The 21,991-nt window shown below is 49.5% G+C and overlaps 2 protein-coding genes and 1 long non-coding RNA gene across 11 annotated transcripts in view; 1 reads left to right on the top strand and 2 right to left on the bottom strand.

The window, feature by feature from the left end:
- Positions 1–3,587: 3,587 nt before the first annotated feature.
- On the top strand, positions 3,588–12,270 carry DYNC2I2 (dynein 2 intermediate chain 2). 2 transcript variants are annotated; one of them, XM_080402623.1, is made up of 9 exons: positions 3,588–4,815; positions 5,284–5,538; positions 6,290–6,399; positions 8,164–8,321; positions 8,755–8,864; positions 9,555–9,722; positions 10,151–10,383; positions 11,183–11,340; positions 11,911–12,270. In XM_080402623.1, the coding sequence occupies exons 1-9, from the start codon at positions 4,681–4,683 to the stop codon at positions 12,141–12,143; spliced, it is 1,560 nt and encodes a 519-aa protein (XP_080258749.1). In that variant the 5' UTR covers positions 3,588–4,680; the 3' UTR covers positions 12,144–12,270. The 2 variants fall into 2 exon arrangements, with proteins under 2 accessions (XP_080258749.1, XP_080258750.1); XM_080402624.1 differs by having other exon boundaries at positions 11,183–11,354; positions 11,911–12,046.
- LOC308069781 lies at positions 7,218–8,166 on the bottom strand. The gene is made up of 2 exons (XR_013930511.1): positions 7,956–8,166; positions 7,218–7,404 (listed from the first exon to the last, which is right to left on the bottom strand). It is a non-coding gene; the product is annotated as an uncharacterized lncRNA (long non-coding RNA).
- SPTAN1 (spectrin alpha, non-erythrocytic 1) overlaps positions 12,263–21,991 on the bottom strand; it is a 53,448-nt gene continuing 43,719 nt past the window's right edge. For 7 of the 8 annotated variants that reach the window (XM_080402578.1, XM_080402577.1, XM_080402574.1 and 4 more), the window contains 12 exons: positions 21,732–21,891; positions 21,433–21,509; positions 21,059–21,268; positions 20,499–20,795; positions 19,889–20,001; positions 19,014–19,031; positions 15,800–15,854; positions 14,901–15,097; positions 14,451–14,504; positions 13,820–13,966; positions 13,323–13,470; positions 12,263–12,602 (listed from right to left, as the gene is read on the bottom strand). In XM_080402578.1, coding sequence (XP_080258704.1) covers positions 12,477–12,602; positions 13,323–13,470; positions 13,820–13,966; positions 14,451–14,504; positions 14,901–15,097; positions 15,800–15,854; positions 19,014–19,031; positions 19,889–20,001; positions 20,499–20,795; positions 21,059–21,268; positions 21,433–21,509; positions 21,732–21,891 — 1,602 coding nt within the window. In that variant the 3' untranslated portion in view covers positions 12,263–12,476. The remainder of the gene's footprint in view (positions 12,603–13,322; positions 13,471–13,819; positions 13,967–14,450; positions 14,505–14,900; positions 15,098–15,799; positions 15,855–19,013; positions 19,032–19,888; positions 20,002–20,498; positions 20,796–21,058; positions 21,269–21,432; positions 21,510–21,731; positions 21,892–21,991) is intronic. The other variant, XM_080402576.1, reaches the window with a different exon arrangement.

Here is a 21,991-nt window from a genome sequence, read left to right as displayed (position 1 = left end):
TTGGAGCACCATGACAGCCAGAACTGGGGTCCTGAGCCTTTCACAGATGCCTCTTTCGATATGCCATGGCTCTTGGCCCTGTGCCAGCTTTCGCTTGCCATTCAACACCCGCCAGCACGGTGTCTTTGCGCCCCTGTGGTGGTAGCTTGCTGCCACCTGCCACAAAGCAAGCCTTCCCTGGGCTCCTTCACATTCTGGCTACGCTTGACTAAAATCTTTGTCTTACTTACAAGTTGTCAATGAAGGAATGAATATGGCATAGACAATACCTGTACAGTGCAAGAAATCATACCCATAATATTTAGTAAGGACCTCTCAACTCTAATTCTACAAAGCATAATAGATGTATGAGTTTGATGGAGATGGATTCTTTTTGTAATGTATAGTGTCTCTAGGTGTAACAGAGTGTCAGAAATGAGGCAACATGTTTTCTGCCTAAACAGAAAGTGAGGTTTTCAAAGCAAAAAGGGCACACCATTTGCAGGGACATTTGGGAGAGGGAACAGGGAAAAGGAGGTCAGAAACCAGAGAAAACGCACGAGCCCGTTATGAATGGCACTGGAGAAGAAATAGCTGGAGGATTCACACAGCTTGAGGTAACACACCGAGTCCACGCAAGGACCCGAACCCTCGTTAAGCTACTGAGCATCTGGCTGGCTACACGGATGCTGTGCTCTCAACTCTTGAACGGTTGTGGTGACCTTTCTTTCCTTCAGTTTAGTGAATTATGAATACCTGATGTTTTAAAATCACAAATCTCTAACAAAAAGAAATGTGTACATTAGCAATGCATCCACAAAGTATGTGTCTGATATGGTGGAAACACCGCTCTGCTATTTAGGAACTTGGGTCCTGTTCTTTCTTCTGCCATAAATTCCCAGCATGATTTGGCAAGTCATCTAACCCTTACAACCAAAATTTTCCCTGTCAAAAACCGGCACCAGCAGTTCTCTACCTTGCAGAGCTTTGGCAAGGGTGAAATAAATGCTTGTGGTATATCCTGAATATGAGATGAGGAGCCTCGCAGGTAACACTGCAGATAAACAGACTTCAGTCCACTCTTGGTCTTGCATGTGACCTCCAAAGTCACCACCTACAGTAACGCAATAGGGTGCTGCTCTCACTAAAAACTTTTGGGAACAAGCTACACCAGGCGATTAATGAAACTAAGGAGGTGTCCTTTCATTTTCCTTTTGGGTAGTATCTTGATTATTTTTCTCTAGGGGTATTTCCTTTTAACGCAGACCCCTGAGCCTCAGTAAGACTAAATTCTAGATCAGTAGAGCAAAAAATCCCACTCAAGCAAATGACACTCAAGATCTAGCTCAAAACTAAACAGTATGGGAATAAATGATCAGGTATCGTCTATACCCAAACAACAAGCACAGTCAGCATAAAGCCAGTTCAAACTCTCTATTGCATACTTGGGTTAATTCACAGGCAACGCAGTTAAGTACCCAGACCTCACCAACCCAAATTTATCATGCTAGGCAGTACAGTAGTGCACAGGTTTGAAATGAACAGTTGGGGAGGCAGAATTAGGTCTTGCTGGTTACATTAGTTGGGGAGACAAGTAGGTTCTAAAGCGATGATTCTTTGATACCGATTCTTTTTATTGTTTGAAGAGTTTTGTTGTTTGGCTGGGCTTTGGGTTGTTTTTATTTTTAATAAATTAGAATATGTAAGAAGTTCCATGCCTCTAACAGAGCCATCAATCACTAAAAGGCAATGCCTTTGATCCCATTTCAAGCCCCTCACTGCCAATCTTAAGCCCCAAGAGCTCTTTCTCACGGCTGGACACTCCATTCTTGTTTGAACTATGCATGTTGTTTTCTTCATCCTTACTTGCATCTGTTTGGGGCAGAGGGAATGGAAGGCGAGGTGTAAAAGGGGAAGGCTCAGTTACATCTCCCTGTTTTTGGTTAGAGACTGCTGTTCCGGCTGCCTGGAGCCTCAACAGAGCTCAATTGTTTCATTTATCACAAATAGAGGGCAGCTACTGCACCCACTAGTGGATGAATTTTTACTGAGCTGCAGCTTGGAGTATCTGTTTTGCTCCAGGTCATAGAAATCATACCCCCAGCGTGCATGCTTATTGTTACACCTCATCCATTTTCCTTGTGTTTTCTCCCCCCGTGCTTTTTCCCACACGGCTTTCTCTTAACCTCAGGCTTGTTCTTGTTTTCTGATGCCGATTTGTGCCATTACGTGAAAATGAAAACTTCGTAATACTTAAGTCTCATGAAACACAAGGAAGAAAAAGCACAGATTGGTGCTGTAGTAATAACAGCTGCTTTAGAGAAACTTAGTAGTGTCAGGCTAGTAACAGCTCTCCCCCAATTATCCCCATTTTACCTTATTTCAAATGTATCTGATACTGCCATGCCAGAAAGAAATGCTGTTGATACACTGAAACCCCAGCAAGTCAGAGGTATTGGAATAAAGGAGGATTAAACTTCAATCACTTTGAATAGTCATTTGCTGGAGCAGTTTGCTCCTTTCTCATCCTCAGGGAAGAAAATGTCCAGACATGCACTGTATTATGGGAACATGTACTAAATTTGCAGTAACTTTGCATATTACTTGCTGAGAAAACTGCTGGTTTATTTTTGGTCTGTTTCACATATTCACATTCCAGTTTTCTTATCTCACTTCATCTCAAAACCCACAAACTTCTCTCCTTAAATTCTGACAAGTTATTTAAAGTTTTTAAATTGCTGTTTGCACTTAGCATTTTTATTATCATGCAGACTGTATGTAAGTTCATGCTTGTAATACTTACTCTACTACTTCTAAGTGTAATATTCCTTGGCAGTTCTAATCATACCGATTAAAGAAAATTTAGCGGTGACTTAGGGTGATCTATTTATAGACAATAAATCTTAAACATTAAGAACCTCTTAAAAAAAAAACAACAGTCTGCTGCTGAATTCAAACATTTAGTATCAGTTTTTCAACACAAAGTAAACAGAGATTGAAAAAAACCCCTACTTCCTGCATTTAACTATTTGCAGTAGAAAACCTCATCCAGCAATGCTCATTTTATGTACTTTTAATAGGGTTCTTCAGTAGAAAATACATTTATTTCACTCATTAAGGGACAGATCAACTTGTCACTGTTTCGCATACTCAGCTGATCTCCGACCAAAGAAAAGCACATCTCGGTAAGTGCTGTACTGGGATCCCACCAACAACAGCAGCAGAGCACTGTCTTACAGTACAGCAGTCGAGTCCTTGAACGAATACACGGAGGCAGCACATCAAGTATTTTCTTCAGAGAAGGCACTGGAATCCTGCTGTGACAAAACCAGTACATTGTTTCCAATGCTCTTACATCTTTTAAAGCTGCTTTGTAAACAGATGTTTTAAACAAGGTGGAAACAGAAAACTGAATGAAAAGCAAAGACGGTAGTCTCTAGCTCACTGCTACAGACACCTGGTTGAAGATCTAAAGCAGAGTTCTAGACCTGTGGCTTCTGAGAGGTTTCAAATGTGTTAGAACCGGTAGAAAAGGACAGCAGAGTACACTTTGTCATCAAGTACTGTAATTTGCCTCCTGACACTCGACCTGAAACAAGATGAGCTGTACCACAAAAAAAGGACATACGAAGATACCCTGCTTGGCCAAGCCAGCGGTCGGTCTCACTAGTGCCACTGTTGCGGGCCCCACGGCGGCGACCGAAAGCCAGGTGGGCCGGGGCCGGCCCGCAGCCGCAGGGGGCTGGCAGCGGCCAGGGTGTCCCGGCACCCGAAGGGGTCCGACACGGCCGCCGCCCAGCCGCCCCCGGAGCTCGGCTTGGCACCCGGGCTGCTCTGTCGGGGCGCGCGGGCCAGAAGGACCCTCAGCCTGCCCCGCCGGTGCGCCGGGCGGGGTCCCGGCGGGCGGGGTCACCGAGCCCGTTGCTGCTGCGGCTCCGCTGGCCGCACGAGGGCCGCAAGGCTCCCTGCGCGGCTCCCGGCCGCCCGCCGCCGGGAGTCTCGTCCCGCAGCTGCCCGTGGCTTCGCTTCCCGGGGAGCCGGCACGCGGGGCCCACGCGCCGCGCCCCGCACCCCGGTTCCCGCACACGGGCCGCGCCCCGCAACCGCAGGGACGCTCCGCGTTGCTCCAGCGGAGCCACAATTAGAACAAGCCCCGCAAGCGCTGCCGCACCGGTCAGCGACGACGACCCGCCTGGGGCGGGTCCGCTGCCCGGTTCGGCGGCGTGCGGCCTGCCGCGCTGCCCGGGCGGCTGTGGGGAGCCGGGCCGGGTCCCCCCGCCCCCGCCCTCAGGGGCCCAACTCGCGCCGTCGAACGCCGCGTGCCTCCTCAGACACCGTCTCCCCCACGACGCGCCCGGCCCACGCCTCCCGCCGCAGGCCCCAGCTCGGCTTTGTCGCCCCCCACCCGCCTCCCGGCGCCATCTTAACTGCTGGCGGCCCCGCGCCCTCCAGCCCCTGCGGCCAGCGGCGGGGGCGGCCGAGGGGGGAGCAGAAGCCCCGGCCGGACCTACGGCGCCAGCAAAGGTGCCGGCCGGGGCGGGGGCCGGCCCGCACCCCCCTCCCGTGCGGAGCCGCCGCCCGCCCGGCGCGAGCCCCCCGTGCCCTTCCCCAACATGGCCCCGCCCGCCTCGGTTTACCGCCCGCGTGCCAGCGGCCGCGTCGCTCGCGGTGACGTCATCTCGCAGCGCCTCGGCCGTTGCCATGGGGACCGCGGAGCGGGCGGCGGGAGCGTCTCGGGCCGCGGCCCCGCTCGCCGCCATGTTCGCGGACGGGACGGCGCCCGGCGCCGACGTGCAGTCGCTGTGGAGGAGCGACCGGAGCGCGCGCTGCCAGGCGGTGAGAGACCCCGGGCGGCCTCGGCCTCCGGCCTGGCTGGGCCGCAGGCGCCAGAGCCACGGGGGCCGCCCCTCCCCCCCCCGCCCCCGCTGAAGGCGCGGCCGTGCCCCGGCGTGTCCCCTCCGCTCGGCGGCGACCCCCCGCAGCTCCCTGCTCGGGCCGGACCGGGCCCGGCCTTCCCCGCGGGGAGCGGGGCCGGGCCCTGCGCAGCACTCGCTGGTTCGGGCCCTGGCAGCAGCTGGCAACGCTGGGGCACGCCAAGGTCACGGGTGCATTGCCTGGCACTGGCAGAGGCACCCCGCTTCTAACCAGTAGCCAGAGGTGTGCCGGTGTGCTTGAATGTCTCTATGAAATGCCAGCAAGGGGAAGTGCTTTGAATATTTTGTACAGCACTGTTTTTTTGGGTTTTGGGGTTTTTTTTGGTCTGTTTGGATTATTAAGACAGTCTTGCCTGTCTTCTTTTACTAGAAAAGCTGCCAGACTGGGAAGGTTTCAACGGTAGAAACTGCAGCACAATCTCATACTAGCCAAGATGCCAGTGTGCAGACTGATCAAAGTAAAGATGCTGTCCAAGACTTCCAGCAAGAAGTCCAAGTAGATTACACCAGCCTTCTGTCATTCCTTCAGAGCGTGGAGGATGCTGTTATCAAAGAGCTAAATAAAAACTGGAAAAGCCGTGCCTTTGATGGCTTTGAAGTGAACTGGACAGATCAGAATGAAACAGTAAGTTGACAGAATACAGATCCTTGTCATTGCCCAAGCAGAGCTGGTTGCAGTGGCTCTTAACTCGTTAGTTCTGTTTCTTACTGCTGTGATTTTTCTTGCCAGTTTCTAATAATTGGCCATTACTAGTTGGTGGTTTTCCCTGGCTTCCTCCCTTGCTTGTGGCCAGGCCTTGCTTGGTAAAACTGTTCTTCCTGCTAGCGACTGTTGCAGTAGCTTTGTGAGAAGGCAGCCTGCAGTGTAGGTTTATCTTCAGCCTCCAGCAGCCCCTTTAGAGTGCCAGACTAGCAGATGTCTAGGAACGGTTGCAGTCAGCGATTTGGGAGCTCTTCCTGCTTGGGTTGTGTTTGTTTAATGTACAGGACTCGAGAGTAGAAGCAATTTGTGTCCATCAGTACATGTTGGTACTGTTGTTTTCAAGCCATTCCTTGGGAAGCTTAATGAGCGCTAGACTCATACCTGGGGGGCTGTTGTAAATCCTTACGGCACGGCCTTCCAGAGTTGTTGTGCAGCCCCTGAAGTGTGCAGTCTGTGGGAGGTAGTTATGAGCAACGGTGGGTTTGGTAGAGTCATGTGTTGTGGGGTTTTATTCCCAGTAGGAATTCAACAACTTTTCCATGTAGATCTACGTGCTACTTGGACAGAGGGGAAGCCAGCGCTGTAACCGTATGATCACATTGCAGGGGTGTGCACAGGTCCCGTTTCTCTGTGTTCAGAGATTGCTTCAGTGCCTGAATTTGATCTCTTCCAGGTGTTGTGTTTGCATACGTTGTCATACCCGGAGGCTCAGGATCAAAACCTACAGGTTACCAGCGTCTCATGGAACGCAACTGGATCCGTTGTTGCATGTTCATATGGCCGGTGAGTATCTGAATGGATTGAGAGTGCAGCTGAGGTTGATGTGATATCTCAGACTGACCTGAGCTTTAGATAAGTTCACTTTCTCTGCAGTAATAAACTATATATATATATATACACCTTTATGCAAGTTAAATAATTCATATTCAAAGAAACAAAATCTCAGGGCAGTCTTAAATTACGGCTTTTATTTCTTCTGCCTTCCCCCCTGCCCTGAAGGTGGATGCATGTGCTCTTACTGTTTCTAGGTAGATTTGATTTGGAAAGAAAACGTAAAGAGCAAATGCCTTTGCAAAGATATGTAGGTGAGGTTTGGAAGTACATGCTTGCCTTCTCTAAGGTTGTGTTGTTTTAGTGTGGTCTCTTAGCACCCCAGATGAACGTGGCACTCATTCATGCCTGTGCCTGGTGCCACGGACACGTTTGTCTAACAAACCTGTAAAGATTTCTGAAGTGAGGGTTGGACAAAACATTCATCTAATCCAGTGAATGTCTATAGCAGGCTCTTCTGTGCCCCACTGCTGCCCTTATTCTTTTTTCTTTCTGCTACCATTTCCTTAACTTAAATGCCCCAGCAAAAAGAGTATCCATGAGTGAATGCATAGGGAAGAGTCAAACAGGACAAACCTGTATGTTACTTGCTCCTTCTGCTCTCCCAGTCTACAGTTGTTTTCAGATTAGAATGTGGTTTCTGTCTCGGTGGTTACCCTGGGTGGAATTCCCTTCCATGAACTTTTACATAGTCTCTGTGAATCTGTGTAAGCTTTTAGTGTCTACAACATCCCTTAATAAGGAGTTTCACGGATGAACTACCCATTGGATGAAAAGTTGCTCCTTTTATTCGATCATATCTCTTCCAATAAAAGAATTACAAGCATCAAATAAAGGCAGTAGAAGTCAGGATCAAAATCATTGCTTCCTGTCCCGACCACTGACTGTTCTGTAGATCTCTGTCCTCCATATCGTCTCCTTGTAGCAAGGTGGGACATCACATTGGTCAGTGTGGTGCTAGGGACAGAAGACAGTTAACATTTTGGTAAGCGTGTGATGAGTGAAACAGGTAGAATTAACAAAGGCAGTAGAGTGGCAGGGTCTGTTAGCACCCTGGTGTAATAACTCATGATCCACATGTGGCAAACCAGAATGGCGGGCACAGGACTGGACTGAAATCTCTGCAGCTGGGGTGTGTGGTTTGGGCAGGGTCATCAACACCGTCTGGGTGGTTGTGGAGAATGTTCTCTGTTCCTGTGGACATGCCTCGCCCTCAAACCGTGCTGCATGTCTCAGGCCAAGCAAGACCCAGTAAGGCTTTCCAGCCCCTTCCAGCCCTCCAGGTAAGATACTGCCTCACCGTTATTCTCAGACCCTGGATCTCTGAGTGCTTGCTTAGAGGACACGTGGTTTGCAACTCAGCCAGTTTGCAACTTGGCAGCAATTTGGTCTCTTTAGATTTTCATTCCCAAGTACTCATGGCAACTTTATGCGCCCTTTAGATTGTTCCCTTTATTTGTGTGGCTGGTAGGCCTTGGAATAGCGAATCGTGTCTGAGATTTACTTACTGGCACTTTGTTCTCTAAGCAGGCTGGCACTGTACTCTGTATATAGTAGCCCACAGAGAGGTTTCATCACCTCGTGATCCCTTCACCTCAGTTTTCCATCAAGCCACAAAGCAGGATGTTTAAATGTGCAACGGGGCACACCAGAGCACTGCTAGACTGGGATTCTCTGCAGAACAGACAAGGCAAGACACAGCTTTCTCTTCCTCAGGTTGGATGGTGGGGACTGGAGCACAGAAAAATCCTACGTTTGCACCTGGAATCTGGACAGAAGAGGGTTGAATCCGCAGCGCCCTGACCTAGTGCTGGATGTTCCCAGTTCTGTCATGTGCCTGGCTTTCCACCCGTCCCAGCCATCACTGATAGCTGGTAGCTTGCTCTTATTTTAGACCCTATCTGTAATGTACCCTTATTTCCTTCAGCTGGGATCATTGTGTTTCTCTCTCTCAGCTCAGCCTAAGATTTCTTGCAGAAGCAATGGTGTTGTGGCTCCTTAAACTGAGGAACAACAGCAACACTGATAAGTGCACTGTTGCTTCTGAACTGGGACTTGCTGCTTTTTCAGTGACATCTGCCTTTATGCCATCTCCTCCGGGAGATGGTAGGAGGAAATTCAGCCCTGGCTGTATGTGGGAAGAGCGTGCTCGTTTGGGTAGTACTACGTTCTGTTACACCAGAGCTAACAGTGCCCCGTGTGAAGCTGCCAGTCCTTTGGAGCTGGCTGGCCCGTTTCCACCATAGCTTCATTTGTGCCTTTGTTCCAAGCTGCTAGACCTTAGGTGTTTCACCTTTGTCCTTCCAGGTGGCCTTTTCAGTGGGGAGCTGCTGGTGTGGGATACCAGCAGAACAGAAGATGCTGTGATCTGGAGGACCGGGATGACAGATGACACTCACACGGACCCAGTGTATCAGGTAACAGAGCACCTACAGCAGGCAGGGCTGGGGAGGCAGCGTTGCCACTCCTCTGCTTCACCCCTTCAGTGCCTGTCCACAGACCGGCTGCTACGTTTCAGCAGTGATGTTCTCTTTTAGTTGGCTATTTGTCCCCAAATCTAGCTACTGAACAGGCATTTGCTGAACTCGGCACTCACCCTGTAAGTTCTTGCTGTTCAGGATAAATGAGGAGTAGGCCCGTTCTCCTGCTGTAACTGTTTACTGATGTGGGTGCAGCCAACAATACTTGTAGTGGCTTAAAAACGTTAGTAGCAAGGTGTCACGGGTCCTTAGCTGGAAGCTTAAAGCCATGTGCTTTAAACATGCCATACAGCCTGGCTTCCTCGTGGTTGTGTCCTTCGGGGGTCCCGTGACTCTGGGCAATCTCTATTTTCTCAGCTGGCAGTCAGGAAAATGCTGCTGTTTCTACCCGGGTGGCAGCACTTATAAATACATCTCGGAAGCGGCGGCAGGTGAACTACAGAAGCTGCAGCACAGGATTCAGCCCCGAACCCCTGAACGTGCTTCTCTCCTGGCACCTACGGCCGCGTGCCAGCCCCCAGCAGCAGCCGGGCTGGTGCCCAGCTCACCCTCGGGGACCACCAGCTGCCAGGCGAGGGCTGGGCAGCTGTGACCGCCCCCATCATGAGCTCGTGGCGTTTGGGACAGGTTAACTGGATATCTGGCGCCAAGCACGGAGAGCGTTCCCGGCTGCTGAGCGTGTCGACGGACGGAAGGATCCTGGTGTGGAGGGAGGAGCGGGATGGTCGGCTGGCCCTGGCTGAAGGGTTTGCCGTGGTGGCTCAGCAGATCCCTCGCAGCACTCGGCTGAAGAAGGTGAGTTCAGCAGTTCAAAGGGGGACAATTGGACAAAAATGCTCTTAACTCTGGAGCCCACGTGGCAGAGCTCGCCTTCCACCTGGGAACGGCCAGGAAAAGCCCTTTTGAACATACACACTAACCCCCATCCCCTTTCCCGTATTGAAATCGCTCCTTGGAAGGCTGGCAACGGCCGAGGTTTTGCCACGCTCTAAGGAGAAGCTGGTAGGATGGAGAGGAGAACTTGCTTGTCGTAATACTCGCTTGTGTGCATCCCCTCGTGGGAGGGTGCTGCAGAGGTTCACGGCTGAGCAGCGCTACAGACGTCGCCAGTGGGGCAGGCAGCTCGCTGGGGCCCTGGCAGGCCGGTTCGGGCGGCTCCAACCACATGTGCCTGCCCGCGGAGCCTCCGCCTCCCACAACCACCTTGTCTCTTTTTCTCCCAGTTTGCCCGGGGAGAGGTGGCCGTGGGTGTGACCTCGCTCTCTTTCTCACACTTTGATCCCCGCATGTTCGTCGTCGGTGTGGAAGGCGGCTACTCGCTGAAGTGCTCCATGGCAGCAGAGGCGCTGGCTCTCCATCGGGCAGGCGGTTCTGTCCCGCTCAGGGCGCCGGCGGAGCTCGCCTTCTCCCCGCACGGGGGGCCAGTGTACTCCGTGAGCTGCTCACCCTTCCACAGGCAAGTGCTGTCACTTGGCACCAGCGCTGCACGTTGGTTGGACACAATTATCGCCTGGCTCTAAACGTGCGTTTTCCAACTTGGCCCCCAGGCGCACGTGGGTACAGAAAAGGGGTCACCTGGCATCGGGGACTTGATCGTGTGACTTCCCGTCACAGGGGAAACAACGTCCGTCAGCTCTGGTGAAGCCACCCACTCGAATGGCTGTGTGTGGGCGCAACGCACCTGCACTCGGGCTGGCACAGAATGTTAGCCCCTGCCTTAGGTCATCCTGGGCCTTAATGCTGAAGAGCAATTTAAGGACAAGGCCTTTAAAGAGTCATTCATTTATCAGCGCTCAAGTGCTCAGCCCATCAGAATCCTCCCGGTAGCTGCCCGAATTCCGATCGGCAGCTCCCATCCCTGCCCGTTTACCCACCTCCCGTGGGAGAGGCCCCACGCCATGTTTCTGTGGAACATGCTGACAGCCCAGGTTTGTGTTTAATTTGCATGAGACAAACACAACTCTAACAATGCCCGTCTCTAGATCAGCAGTTCTCAGGCATCCCTGGCCCGCAACCCACAGCAACCCTCAGCCGACAGCACAAGCCCTCATTAAACTTAATTGAGGGCAGTAACAAAGCTGTGCCCCTGCAGAGCACGCTCCCGGGTACAGCCTGGAAACCGCTGCTCTAGGCAACACGTTCGGACCTTTGCAAAGCAGGAACATTACCTGAGGTCACGCTCCTTCACCCAGCTTAGCTCTCCGTCTTTAGCAATAAAGCAAACCTCGTTGTTTCCTGCTTCCTCCCTCCCCCAGGAACCTCTTCCTGAGCTGCGGGACTGACGGACAAGTTCACCTCCACTCCATGCTGCAGGCACAACCCCTCCTTTCCCTGCAGTTATCAAAGAAATACCTCTTCTGCGTACGCTGGTCTCCGGTTCGGCCACTGGTCTTTGCAGCTGCATCTGGGGAAGGCAAGTAACTGCAGGTGCCTATTCTTAGACATAAAATTAAGATTACGCTGGGTATTAATTAGTACGGGCCGATTGTGCCGATTAGCACTTCCTGCAAGCTGAGAGCAGCGACCATTGTTTGTACTGCGTAATTAGTGTAACAGAGTAATTTCTAACTAGCAAGACAACTTTGGTCATGGTTATTTCTCACTTTTGATGACGCCTTTGCTTCTGTTGCCACAGCCATTCATGGGTATGTAGCGTGGCAGGATTACTGCGGCTCAAACTCATTTCCAGCTTCCTTGGTTTCAACATTTACTTCTAGAGCCAATGGTTTAAAACAAGAGCTTTTTCTTTTTGAGTTAAGGAATGGAGATTTCACAGCATTTGGCAAGCTGGTTTCAGGTGCCTGACAGCAGAATAAATCCACGCTGTCTTGCAGGGATGTCATCTGTCACAGCCCGGACACCACCAGAGGGACGGGGAAGTGGGTTAGAAAGAACAACTCAAGTGCCAGGCTAAGCAGATACCGTCAGCTGTTAAATACAAAACCCGCTGCCACCACCTGCGACAAATGTTTCTGTTTTACAGGAGATGTGCACCTGTGGGACTTTGAGAAGAGCTTGCAGAAGCCCACCCTTTCCATAAAGCAGGGGGAATGCCCGGTGTACTGCTTGGAATTTAACATCAAGCAAACGCAGCTCCTGGCGGCAGGGGATGCCACCGGTACCGTCAAAGTCTGGCAGCTCAGCTCTGACCTCACCGAGCCGGGACCCAGGGAGCAGAGTCGCCTGGAGCAGCTGGCCAGCCAGCTCACGGACTGAGGCAGCAGCACAACCAGCTGCATGAAGCTTGTCACTGCTCTTGAAACACCCAGCTCCGACGGCTGGAGTTTCATCCGCACAACAGTTCCATTTGCATTTAGCCATTAAACGCAAGATGATGTGGTTCGACCAGTAACTTTTATTGAAGCACACTGCAACATGTTTGTTTTCCCTAAGAGTTTTAAGCTAAGCAGTTTAAGGTTACATCATCAAGTAACATTGATTATTGTAGAGCACAGAGAGAGAGAGAGAGAGAGGGAGAGAGAGACATGCAGAGCTACAGTCAGCAAACAGGAGCATGTTCTTTGCATCTTTTGGTACTAGTGTTTGAGATCAGTTCACAAAGAGTGAACGTGTAAATTCTATGTAGTCGTAGGCAGAAGGAAGTTCTCTGCCCTTGCCATCCATGTAGGGCTTCATGTGAGAAATGCAGTAATCGGCCTGTTCCCGGGTCAGGTTCTGAAAGACAGAGACAGCGCGGCGGTGGGGACGGGGACGGGGAGGCTGCAGCCGGGGCACTTACACGCCACCCCCCCTTCTCAGGGGCACACGGCTCGGGGCAGGAGCCAGAGCAGCAGAACTACACCCAGCAGGGGAAGGCGCTGGCTGTGTGCACTGTGTGGTTAAGGGCTGGAAGGTCTCACCCGAGTCCTCCCGTGGAATGGGAGGCAGAACGGGTCACGGGCACGCAGCAGCAGTGCAACCTCTGCACGTGTCTGCCAGCTCTGGGATTCAGACAGGCAAAACTTGCTGCCTTGGCGGGGCAGCGAGAGGGAGGAGGTGTCTGTACTGGCTAAGCTCAGGGTTAAGTTTCGCCTTTGAATCGCTGGAGAAACTTCTCCCTCTGGTCTCCCAAAGGACGAAAGGAAAGCATCGGTTTCTGAGGACAGACACAGTGAGCGCACTCCCCCCATCCCAGGCCTTTCAGCAGCTCTGGTTTTACTCAGCCCGAGCAGTTCTTTGGCAGTTAAAGCTTTTCCTCTATAGGGCCAAGAAAGCAACCGGGCAGGGCTGTCACCGTCACCTCCACCTTTGCTGCAGAGGATACCCTGGCAGGTTCAGGACTGACTCGGCCGCAGTGACTTGAACCTCCAAGCAATTAGCGCTGGTCTTTGTTAACAACCTGTAAACAAAAAGCCGCCGTCCGCTCCTCCCTGGCAGGCCACAACCACTGCCTACCTGGTAGAGCTCCTCCTTGGTCACATAGGGCTTCCCCTCCGAGCTGAGGGCGCGGAAAGCGCTCTCTATCTCCTCGCTGGATTTCACGTTCTCCGTTTCCCTGCTGATCATGAATGCCATGTACTCCTGCAGCGAGACGTGTCCATCCCTGCCAGTGAAACACAGCGTGTGAGCACTGCCAGCCACTCACACCCAGAGCACAGCACTGCCTGTGCCTCAGGACCCTCCTGAGAGGGGCTTAAGACTTCCACTCCTCCCAGAAAAGTTAAATGCGGGAGATTCTCAACACCAGATCATTTTCTTCAGTGAATTTAATCTTCATGAATGTCAGTCTTGCCTTCATAAAGATTCTTTTACATCTATTGTTGTGCAAACAACCCTAGCCTCTCCCCTACAGAAGCCAGCACAGCTCTCTGGCTGGGAGAGACCCTCCAGCCAGCTCCCCAAAGGACGCCGATACAATACTGTCCAGTGCAAAAAGAGCCACCCCCCTGTACCTGTTGGGATCCACCGTGTCAAGAATAGACTCAAACTCTGGGTCCGGCTCTCCTTCCTCAACCATAGGCAGGTCATAGCCGAGAGAGCGCAAGCAAGACTTAAACTCCTGGTGATTAAGTCGTCCAGATTTGTCCTTGTCAAAGTGCCTATAAACATAAACCCAAAGCCAATGTTTTTAGGTGTCGGTTGTTGAGAATCAAAAGCTACAAAGCTGGCTGAAAACCAGAACAGATTATTACTAGCCCACCGTTCTGGACAAGTGAGCTTGAATCGATAAATAGTTCTATCTAACATAAAAAGTAAGCACAAATTCTTTACTTCGCTTAAAAAGCATCCAAAAAATGGCTGTTCTCAGCTGGAGGCCACTGGCACTCCCCGTTCCTACACCGCTGTGCCCACAAGCCGGGAGCGTGCCCTGGGGAGGCTCGCACGCTGCAGCTGCACCCGGCCGGCAGCGCGTGTCTCGGGAGGCTCTTGCCATCTGGCAGAGATCAGAGCAGCTCGGCACAAAATGGCGCAGACAGCAAAGGAGCTACAAACAGATCGGCCGGAGAATCCATGAACAGGAGCCATCCACGTGCCAGAAATATCTCACAAGCATTCCTCTGGCATGCTTTCCTTGTGACTCACTTGAACATCATGCTGAACTCCTTCAGGGCCTCCTCGGTCACTCCAGTGGTGTTTCTGAAAAGGAAGCAGCAAAGCTAGTGAACAGCCCCCCTGCACTGCAGAGCTCTGCTGCCGCCCCTCTGCTCCCAGCCAGCGTCTGCCTCCGAAGGTGAGGACAAACGAGCGAACGACACATTACATCACCACAGTCCAACAGAATTCATCGATTCCTCTAAGATCTCGTCACTGCTTAATGGCTAACAGGAACCGTTTCCAGAACTGTCAATTTCATCCTCTGAGCGAGGCAGGAGGTGGATTTACAAGCTCACTACATCCGTTACTCGGAGCACAGGAGACAGGCATTAGCATGGACTGAGCAAGGTTTGCCTTTAGACACAGCCACACGCGTCTCCTATCTTTTCTCCCCGCCCAGACAGACAGGCTTTGTGCGGCGCGTGGGCTAGGCAGTACCGAGCTTGAATCTGCTGTTCCAGGTTGTGCTGCATTCTCATCCCCAGCTGGTCAAGCTGGTCCCACTGCTGTGCCAGCCCCACGGTGCTGTGTTCTGTGTATTTGTTGTCCAAGATAAGTGCCTCTTCCATGGCTGCTCCAAGGTCCTCTATCTTCTTCAGCTGGCTCCTCATAGCTCGGATCTCCTGGTGCTTGCGCTGTTAGGAGGGAGTCAAGAGGAGAAAATCAAGGAGCAGCAAAAAAACCCACAACCCCTTAAAACAGGGGTCCTCAGACTTTTTAACCTGGGGGCCGGCGCGGATGCAGTGGCAGGCAGTCATCTGCGGCTGCTTGGTTTCCCCCCCCCTCAGCGCCCAGTGGGGGTGTCTGTAAATACCAGGGGCCGGATTGAGGACCCTGGGGGGCCGTATCCTGCCCGCGGGCCGTAGTTTGAGGACCCCTGCCTTAAAAAGTTAGAACCCAGGCTGGGGGGTGGAGGAAGGGTTATACTCTTCTTCTGCTGCTGGGATTAAATATACATACACTAGGATTTGTGAAATAGTATCCAAAACAATGTTCCTCTTCATGCACAGTACTGGAAACCGACAGGGCTGGCAAACCAGTTCTCGAGACAAAACCCCCTCTTATTAAGAGGTGTGCTGAAAATATTGTATCCTCTCTGCCCTACCCCGCTCGTCCTAAAAAAACCCCACAAAAACCACAGCAGTGTTGTTTAACGGCTTGTGATGTAAGTAGACACCAGATATGTAAACAGATAATCCCAAAGGTCTCTTCAGTACTCAAAATGTGTAAAATCAATTAAGATTTTACCATATAATTACATGCATTTCCATTCCCACCCTGTGTTCCCACGTAATTGGTTGGGAAAGGTGTTTTAGCGATAGGCAAGCGTTGCTTACTTTAGTAGCTTCCAACTGCGATTCCAGCGTTCCCGATTCCTCCACCATACAAGACCTAAACACAGAATCACAGTGAGAAAATGCACTTATCCCATAAAAAATGGCAGGTGGGGCTTGAAATTAACAGTCCTTCCTTGAAATTACGAGTCCTTACAGCAGCATTATTCTCCTGCAGATATTTAAACACTGGCTTTGTGGTTTATTTATTCTGACTCATCCTGTTTCAAACTGACAGATGTACATCTTGTTTGATTCTTTTTTCTTTATATAGTTAATTTCTAGCCCCGTTTGAAAGGCAACATGATCAGCAGCCACACTTCATGCCAGATCCAAAGCACCCGCTTTACTGAACCTAATGAAATTAGAAACTTAGTGCAGTCCCACCCCACCCCACCGTGCCCAGCACACACACGCACACGTGAGCTACAAGTGATTCACTGGAGATGGGCTGTTATTTGCCCATTAAGGCACAGGAGCTCTACTGAGGTGTGTTACATGGGGATAAAACAGGGAAAAAAGGTGTCGTAAACTACTGGTTTGATTTAAAAGTAATCTTAACATGGCATAATCACTGCAGAAAACTACAGACCCCTCCTACGCAGCAGGGGCTGGCTGGCCTTGCCCACCCCCTCTCCCGTGCTGCACCCCAAGAAGCAGGTGCAGCCCCTGCCCTCAGCCTGACTCCACACTGAGCTTCTGGGTGCTCTGCAGCCCCTGCCCCAGCATATGAAGATCACCACTGTGGCGGAGGTCTCCAAGATCTACTTCATATGCACTAGCTACGGGAAGTCTCTGGATGCTGCCACCCACCCCCCCCGCCAAGATCCTACGCAACCTTTAGGCAGCAGCATTTAAGAATCTCCGTCCTTGCAGTGTGTACGGTGAGAGTTCATCCTGCACGACCTGTGCATGGACAGCCAGGGCGCTGTGCAGTGCGCTGCCCTCACCTCTGACTCGCTGGTATTTGAATTCCTAAAACTTAAAGTCGCTGCTGTCTAAGTCAGTAAAACCAGGTTTTCATCCCTACTGCAATCTCTCCTCCTACCTACTTTTGAGCTTCTCGAGAAGGGGATTTCACGTGCTGAATCACTCTGTAGCAATGAAAATGCACCAAACATTTGGGTGTTTCTCACCACCGGGTTAAGGCTCAGGTTCAATGCAGGTCTAAAGAGATGAAGCGCACACCCAGAACCCTGAGCAGGAAGCTGGGAACCAACCATGGAAAGAGTCAACAGGGAAACAAACCTCCAAGCATCTCTAAGCCGTGAAAGTTAGTTGGAAGGCAAGCGAGCCTTGGAATTAAACAGTGCATTTGAAAACCAAAGTGAGGTAAGAAAATAAGAGGAAAAAACCTTCCAGACAGATCATCCCCAACTTCATACTGATAGACACGAATGACACGACGATATGCTATGCTAGTCAAAGAAAAGAAACCAAGTAAATTCCAAAAAGGAAGGAAGAAAGAACAGAGGAAAGAACATACTGAAACACAGCCACTGCAGAGGAGCCACACTTCAAGCCAGCACCACCTCGCAGCAAACACAACCAAGTACTTAATGAAAGAATATTTCCCTAATGCTGGTTGCACATACAACCGCAAATCACAAAAAAGTGCGTCTTACTAAGGGACAAATCGAAGTGTTGCAGTTAACTCATCTACAGATTCTTTAAAGGCATTCTTCTTCCCAAACTCCCAAATTCTGCTTTCTCTCCTCCCCAAAGAAAACCTCCTCCAGGCCGTGCCGGGCGCGCGCAGACGGCTACGGCACACTGGAAGGCAAGGTGTACGCATGGCAACTCCTACCTTGAAACTGCACCGAAGCTCTGCCTTCCCTCTTGCCAAGGGAGGCTAAGCACAGCCAGTGCTTCTTTGAACTAAATCTGCAGGTTTAATATATTCACGCAGAATTAAGGACAAACTCTGCCTGGCATATCAGCAGAATTTGTTCAACAAAAGAGCTTGGTGTGGTGATCTTGAACTCTGACCCTACATCTTTTAGTAAATGGCTCCTTTCTGTCCACTCGTTCTTGGGATACCAGAACTAATCTACAACACTACGTTACAAAGGAGCAGAGAATCCAGCATCCGTTCCAGGAAAATCTGCTCTGTTCCATTAAACTGTACAACAAAAATGGGGCAAATCATTTTTATCTGGCAGAAACAGCAGAACACAAGACACTGTGATCATTACAGAGCAAATAAGAAGCACAGTTATCTGCGAAGATTCCACCCTTTTATTATGAAAAGCCTTCTCTCTTTATGAGAGAGGCCCCTGCCTCCTCTCCAGCACTGCGCATGGGGCTGACACAGCCTCCACACCAGCCCCACATGCTATCAGTCAGCATTCTCTGTCGTATTACAAAGCTTCCACTGTGCTGCAGACTTTTAATACTGAAAAAATTTAAATGGACAGACACACTCTTAGTGGGTTTGGCAGTCTGAAGACATTCAAAAATCTTACGATTTCCTTTCCACGCCTTGACAAATGACCAGCATGCATCCTCATGGGGAACAATTCCCGTGGACACAAAGTGGACTTAAAACCACAGGCATCAAACTGCCTGCAAAGCCAAGCAAGTCCGTGGGTTCAGCGTTGGAAGGGTTTGTTTTCTCCTATCAAGAATATAATCTTTGTGTGGCATGGTTATGCGACAGATTAAAAAAACCTGGCAGTTCATACTGGCGTACTACAGAGTTTTAAGATACATAATTTCAGTATAAAGCCTCTTCACAGCAATCTTCCCTTCTTACCGAAACTGGTCAATACTTTGGAGCTTCAATTGTTCTGAGAACAGTTATAATGGAAAAGGTTATTTCACTAAGTAAGTTTCTGAATGCTGGAAAACTAGGAACATCATCTGTTTTCCACAGGCAGACTATTCTATGTTCTCACATATCTCATCAAATTAAGAGCCTTTTCTTGTGCACGCCCTCAGAGAAAGCAAGAACAGAAGTTAGGAATTCCATGGTATGCCAGTAATTTCACCCACTAATAGTTTCTTCTGCTTTTGACTAGGAAATGGTTGTTTCTACTGGTTTATATTTAATCTACTCCAAAATCTTGTTTCCTCTGTCTGCACCTCAGCCACAGGTTGCTCTTTTCAAATAAAAGGGGTTTCAGCGCAGCTTTCACAAGCAATGTAATGACAAGAAAACACACAGACAGAGCAGAACACACCACCAAATTTTTAAGATATAAAATTCAATACTAACCCATCTAGGAGGTAAGTCCTGTAGAACGTGAAGATCCAAACATCAGGCAGCAGGACAGAGACAAGACAGTAAGAGAGGGACAGAGATTTGGGTGGGAAGCAAACATAAAAAAGTTAAAAATTGTATTTGTATTTCATTATTTCATGAAGACACATACAGAACTATTCGTAAACACACAGAGACAGAGAATCAGAGGATTACTTGAAAACAGAACTTGCCTCCTCTGAACCACAACCAGAGTGCATCAGAGCTGGCTAACAGCACTGTCTAAGCGTGGCTACCTCTGCTTTCTAGAAACACACGCTTCAGTTCAATGCAGTTCTCAACCTTGAGATTTGTTATTTCTAATACAGTTCCTTACTCCCTCTCCCTAGGTAAGGATATTATTAGACAGCACCCTGGGTAAGCGATTACAAAGTGGTTTTAAGCTTTTTCTCACAGCTTCTTTCTCTATTGAAATTCTAGTGAGATTTCTAATATACTACTCAACACAAAAGGAGCATTAACAGAAATGCCACTGGCCCTTTGCTCAGTCTGCTTCGAGATATTTGCCCCACCCCCCACTGCCAACTGTGCTGCAGGCTAGTTCGGGAATAACTGGAGAACAGTGAAGTCCTGGATAACTGGCATTACTGTAAGAAAATTAATTCATAAGCAGAAACATTTTTTAAAATCTTGTGTTTCAGGGCTTTCCTCTTCCCTGTGGCTAACAGGGCCTCCCCTCAAATCCCAGCTGCAGGAAACAAGTCAGTCCTGAAAAGCTGTTTTTCAGCAGGAGACACTTACAGCACAGACAGACCAAAGAGATGTAGGATGGATACAAATACTGGCTGAGGAGTTCTCTAAGGGCGGCACCTGGGGAAGATGAACTGTACCTGGTCTCCTGAATCCACTGATGGAAAGCATTGGCATGCTGAGCAAATTCCTGGCGCAATTTGTCATTTTCTTCCTGCCTTCGCTGTTCCTTCTGCAGCTCCAATTCACGTTCCTGAGAAATGAACAGAAGTAATTTCAAACAGAGAAATGACGTGATTGCCCTCATCCTGTAATAAAAAGCAAAAACTGAGAGCTGCATACCAGTGCAGTTCTGAAGCTCAAAACAAGACTGGGTGCTCAAAGACTGTCCTGGCTATCGACAAAATCATCTAAGATGACATCACAGAACATTGCTACTTAAATCTTTGAGAAGTGGAACTGGACCAGCAGCTACTTTAGTGCACAGCATGGATGGTAAACTTATTTTACAACTAGGAAGAGGCACACGTGCTCTGTTTTTTGAAACATCGCAGGCAGAAGACCATGAAAACAACTGACAATAGCACAAGTTTATAACTAACGGGAATTTTACTTTGCTTACAAATTTTGAGAATATTTCCATCTGTAGCATAACGACAAACTCTTGCACCAATTATCTTGGAGGACAACTTGCAGGGAAGACTTGAAAGGTTGCAAACTATGAAAAGAGCCTTTCTCCCTCTGACTTGCCTTGATAATTTTCTGCAGATTCCTCCAGGTTTCTTCAAGAGCCTCCATAGTAAACCAAGTATATGGGTTGGAGGCTACACGGAAGCTCTTGATCTGGCGATCAAGCTCTGCCAGCTGGTTGAAGTCAGCTTGGGCAGAACTAAGCGAAGAACGGAAAGCATCATGAGCTTCTCTCAGTGCTTTGATTTCTTCCAGTGAGTTACAGCGCACAGGATCTGTCAGGTCCTCTTCAGCATTCTCAAACCAACTGTTGAAGGCAGACGCCTTCTTTGCAAAAGTCAGGAACAGATCCTCAACCTTGAAAAAATAAAACAATCCAATTGTTCAGTTTTGCACTAAAGCAAATATTCTATAGAGCTGATCTGGAATTAACACGCATCAGTGACAGTTTGCCTTTATTCCTTATTTCTTGCAAGCATCTCAAAAATTCTTACAACAGGTCTCCAGGATCTCCACAATCATTAGCTGCAAATGAAAAAGCTACAGAAACTGCAAGCATCGTATGGGTTTTTTTCAAAGAGAACAACTGGATTTTTGTAGCCCCACGGCTGGCCACTCACCTTCCTGAAATGCTCCTGAGCCTCCAAGAGTTTCTTTTTCCTGGCAGCAGAATTAGCAAGTAGCTGATTCCAGCGTTTCATCAAGGAAGCATGCCGAGCCTCAATGGCCTTTGATTGGATATGTTTGGCTGCTAGTAGCTGGTCTTTCAGAGCAGTGATGTTTGCAATTCCCTCCTGCTGGAAAGCCTGAAGTCCAGCATCAAAAGTCTCCTGAAACATTAAAAGGAGAACAAAATATTGCAGATTTTACATTTATTTAACCATTCCAATATCCTGCATGTATTTCACACACAAGTACTAGATTCTTGTGTACTGTACGAGAGTTCACCTGTTCTCTCTGTCACTTATGGGGTGGAAGCAGCATCAGCACTAACCTGTTTGGTGAGCAGTGTTTGCACAGATGAGAGGTCGCGTCCATAATCATCTGTCTTCAGACTGTTTTCCTTCTCACCTGGAAAATGGTACAAATTTAGGAAAAATGTCATGTCTCCATCTCAAACATTCCCTCTATTCCCAATCAGGTTACCTCAAAAGCATAAATCAGGTACAGCACTACTGATAACTTTGGGTTTAGGTCTGCTCGTTAAAACAGCAAGCGAGAAGCTATTTGAGATCTCTTGGAATGAGGAGCATTTCAGTTCCTGTGTGTACTGTGCTCCAGTATAGAACATACCTATCCATGACTCCACTACATCTGCTTTCCAGTTGAACTGGAGGAAGGCGGAGTTCTCATCCAATTTGGCTTTCCTCTGAGCTGCTGCTTTCTCCAGATCTGACACCTTGCCTCTGAGGCCCTTCATCTTGGCAGTAATGTTCTCCTCGTGGTGATTGTTCTACATGACAGGAGAAAAAAAATAAAAAAAAAATCAAACGACCCACATACCATAGGATGTTAAGGTCGTCCGAGGCATCCAATAAGTTGGTGACAGAGCA

This window comes from Falco punctatus (genome assembly GCF_963210335.1).
Source record: "Falco punctatus genome assembly, chromosome: 9".
NCBI classification, from domain to species: Eukaryota; Metazoa; Chordata; class Aves; order Falconiformes; family Falconidae; genus Falco; species Falco punctatus.
This window is presented reverse-complemented; position numbering and strand designations above follow the sequence as displayed.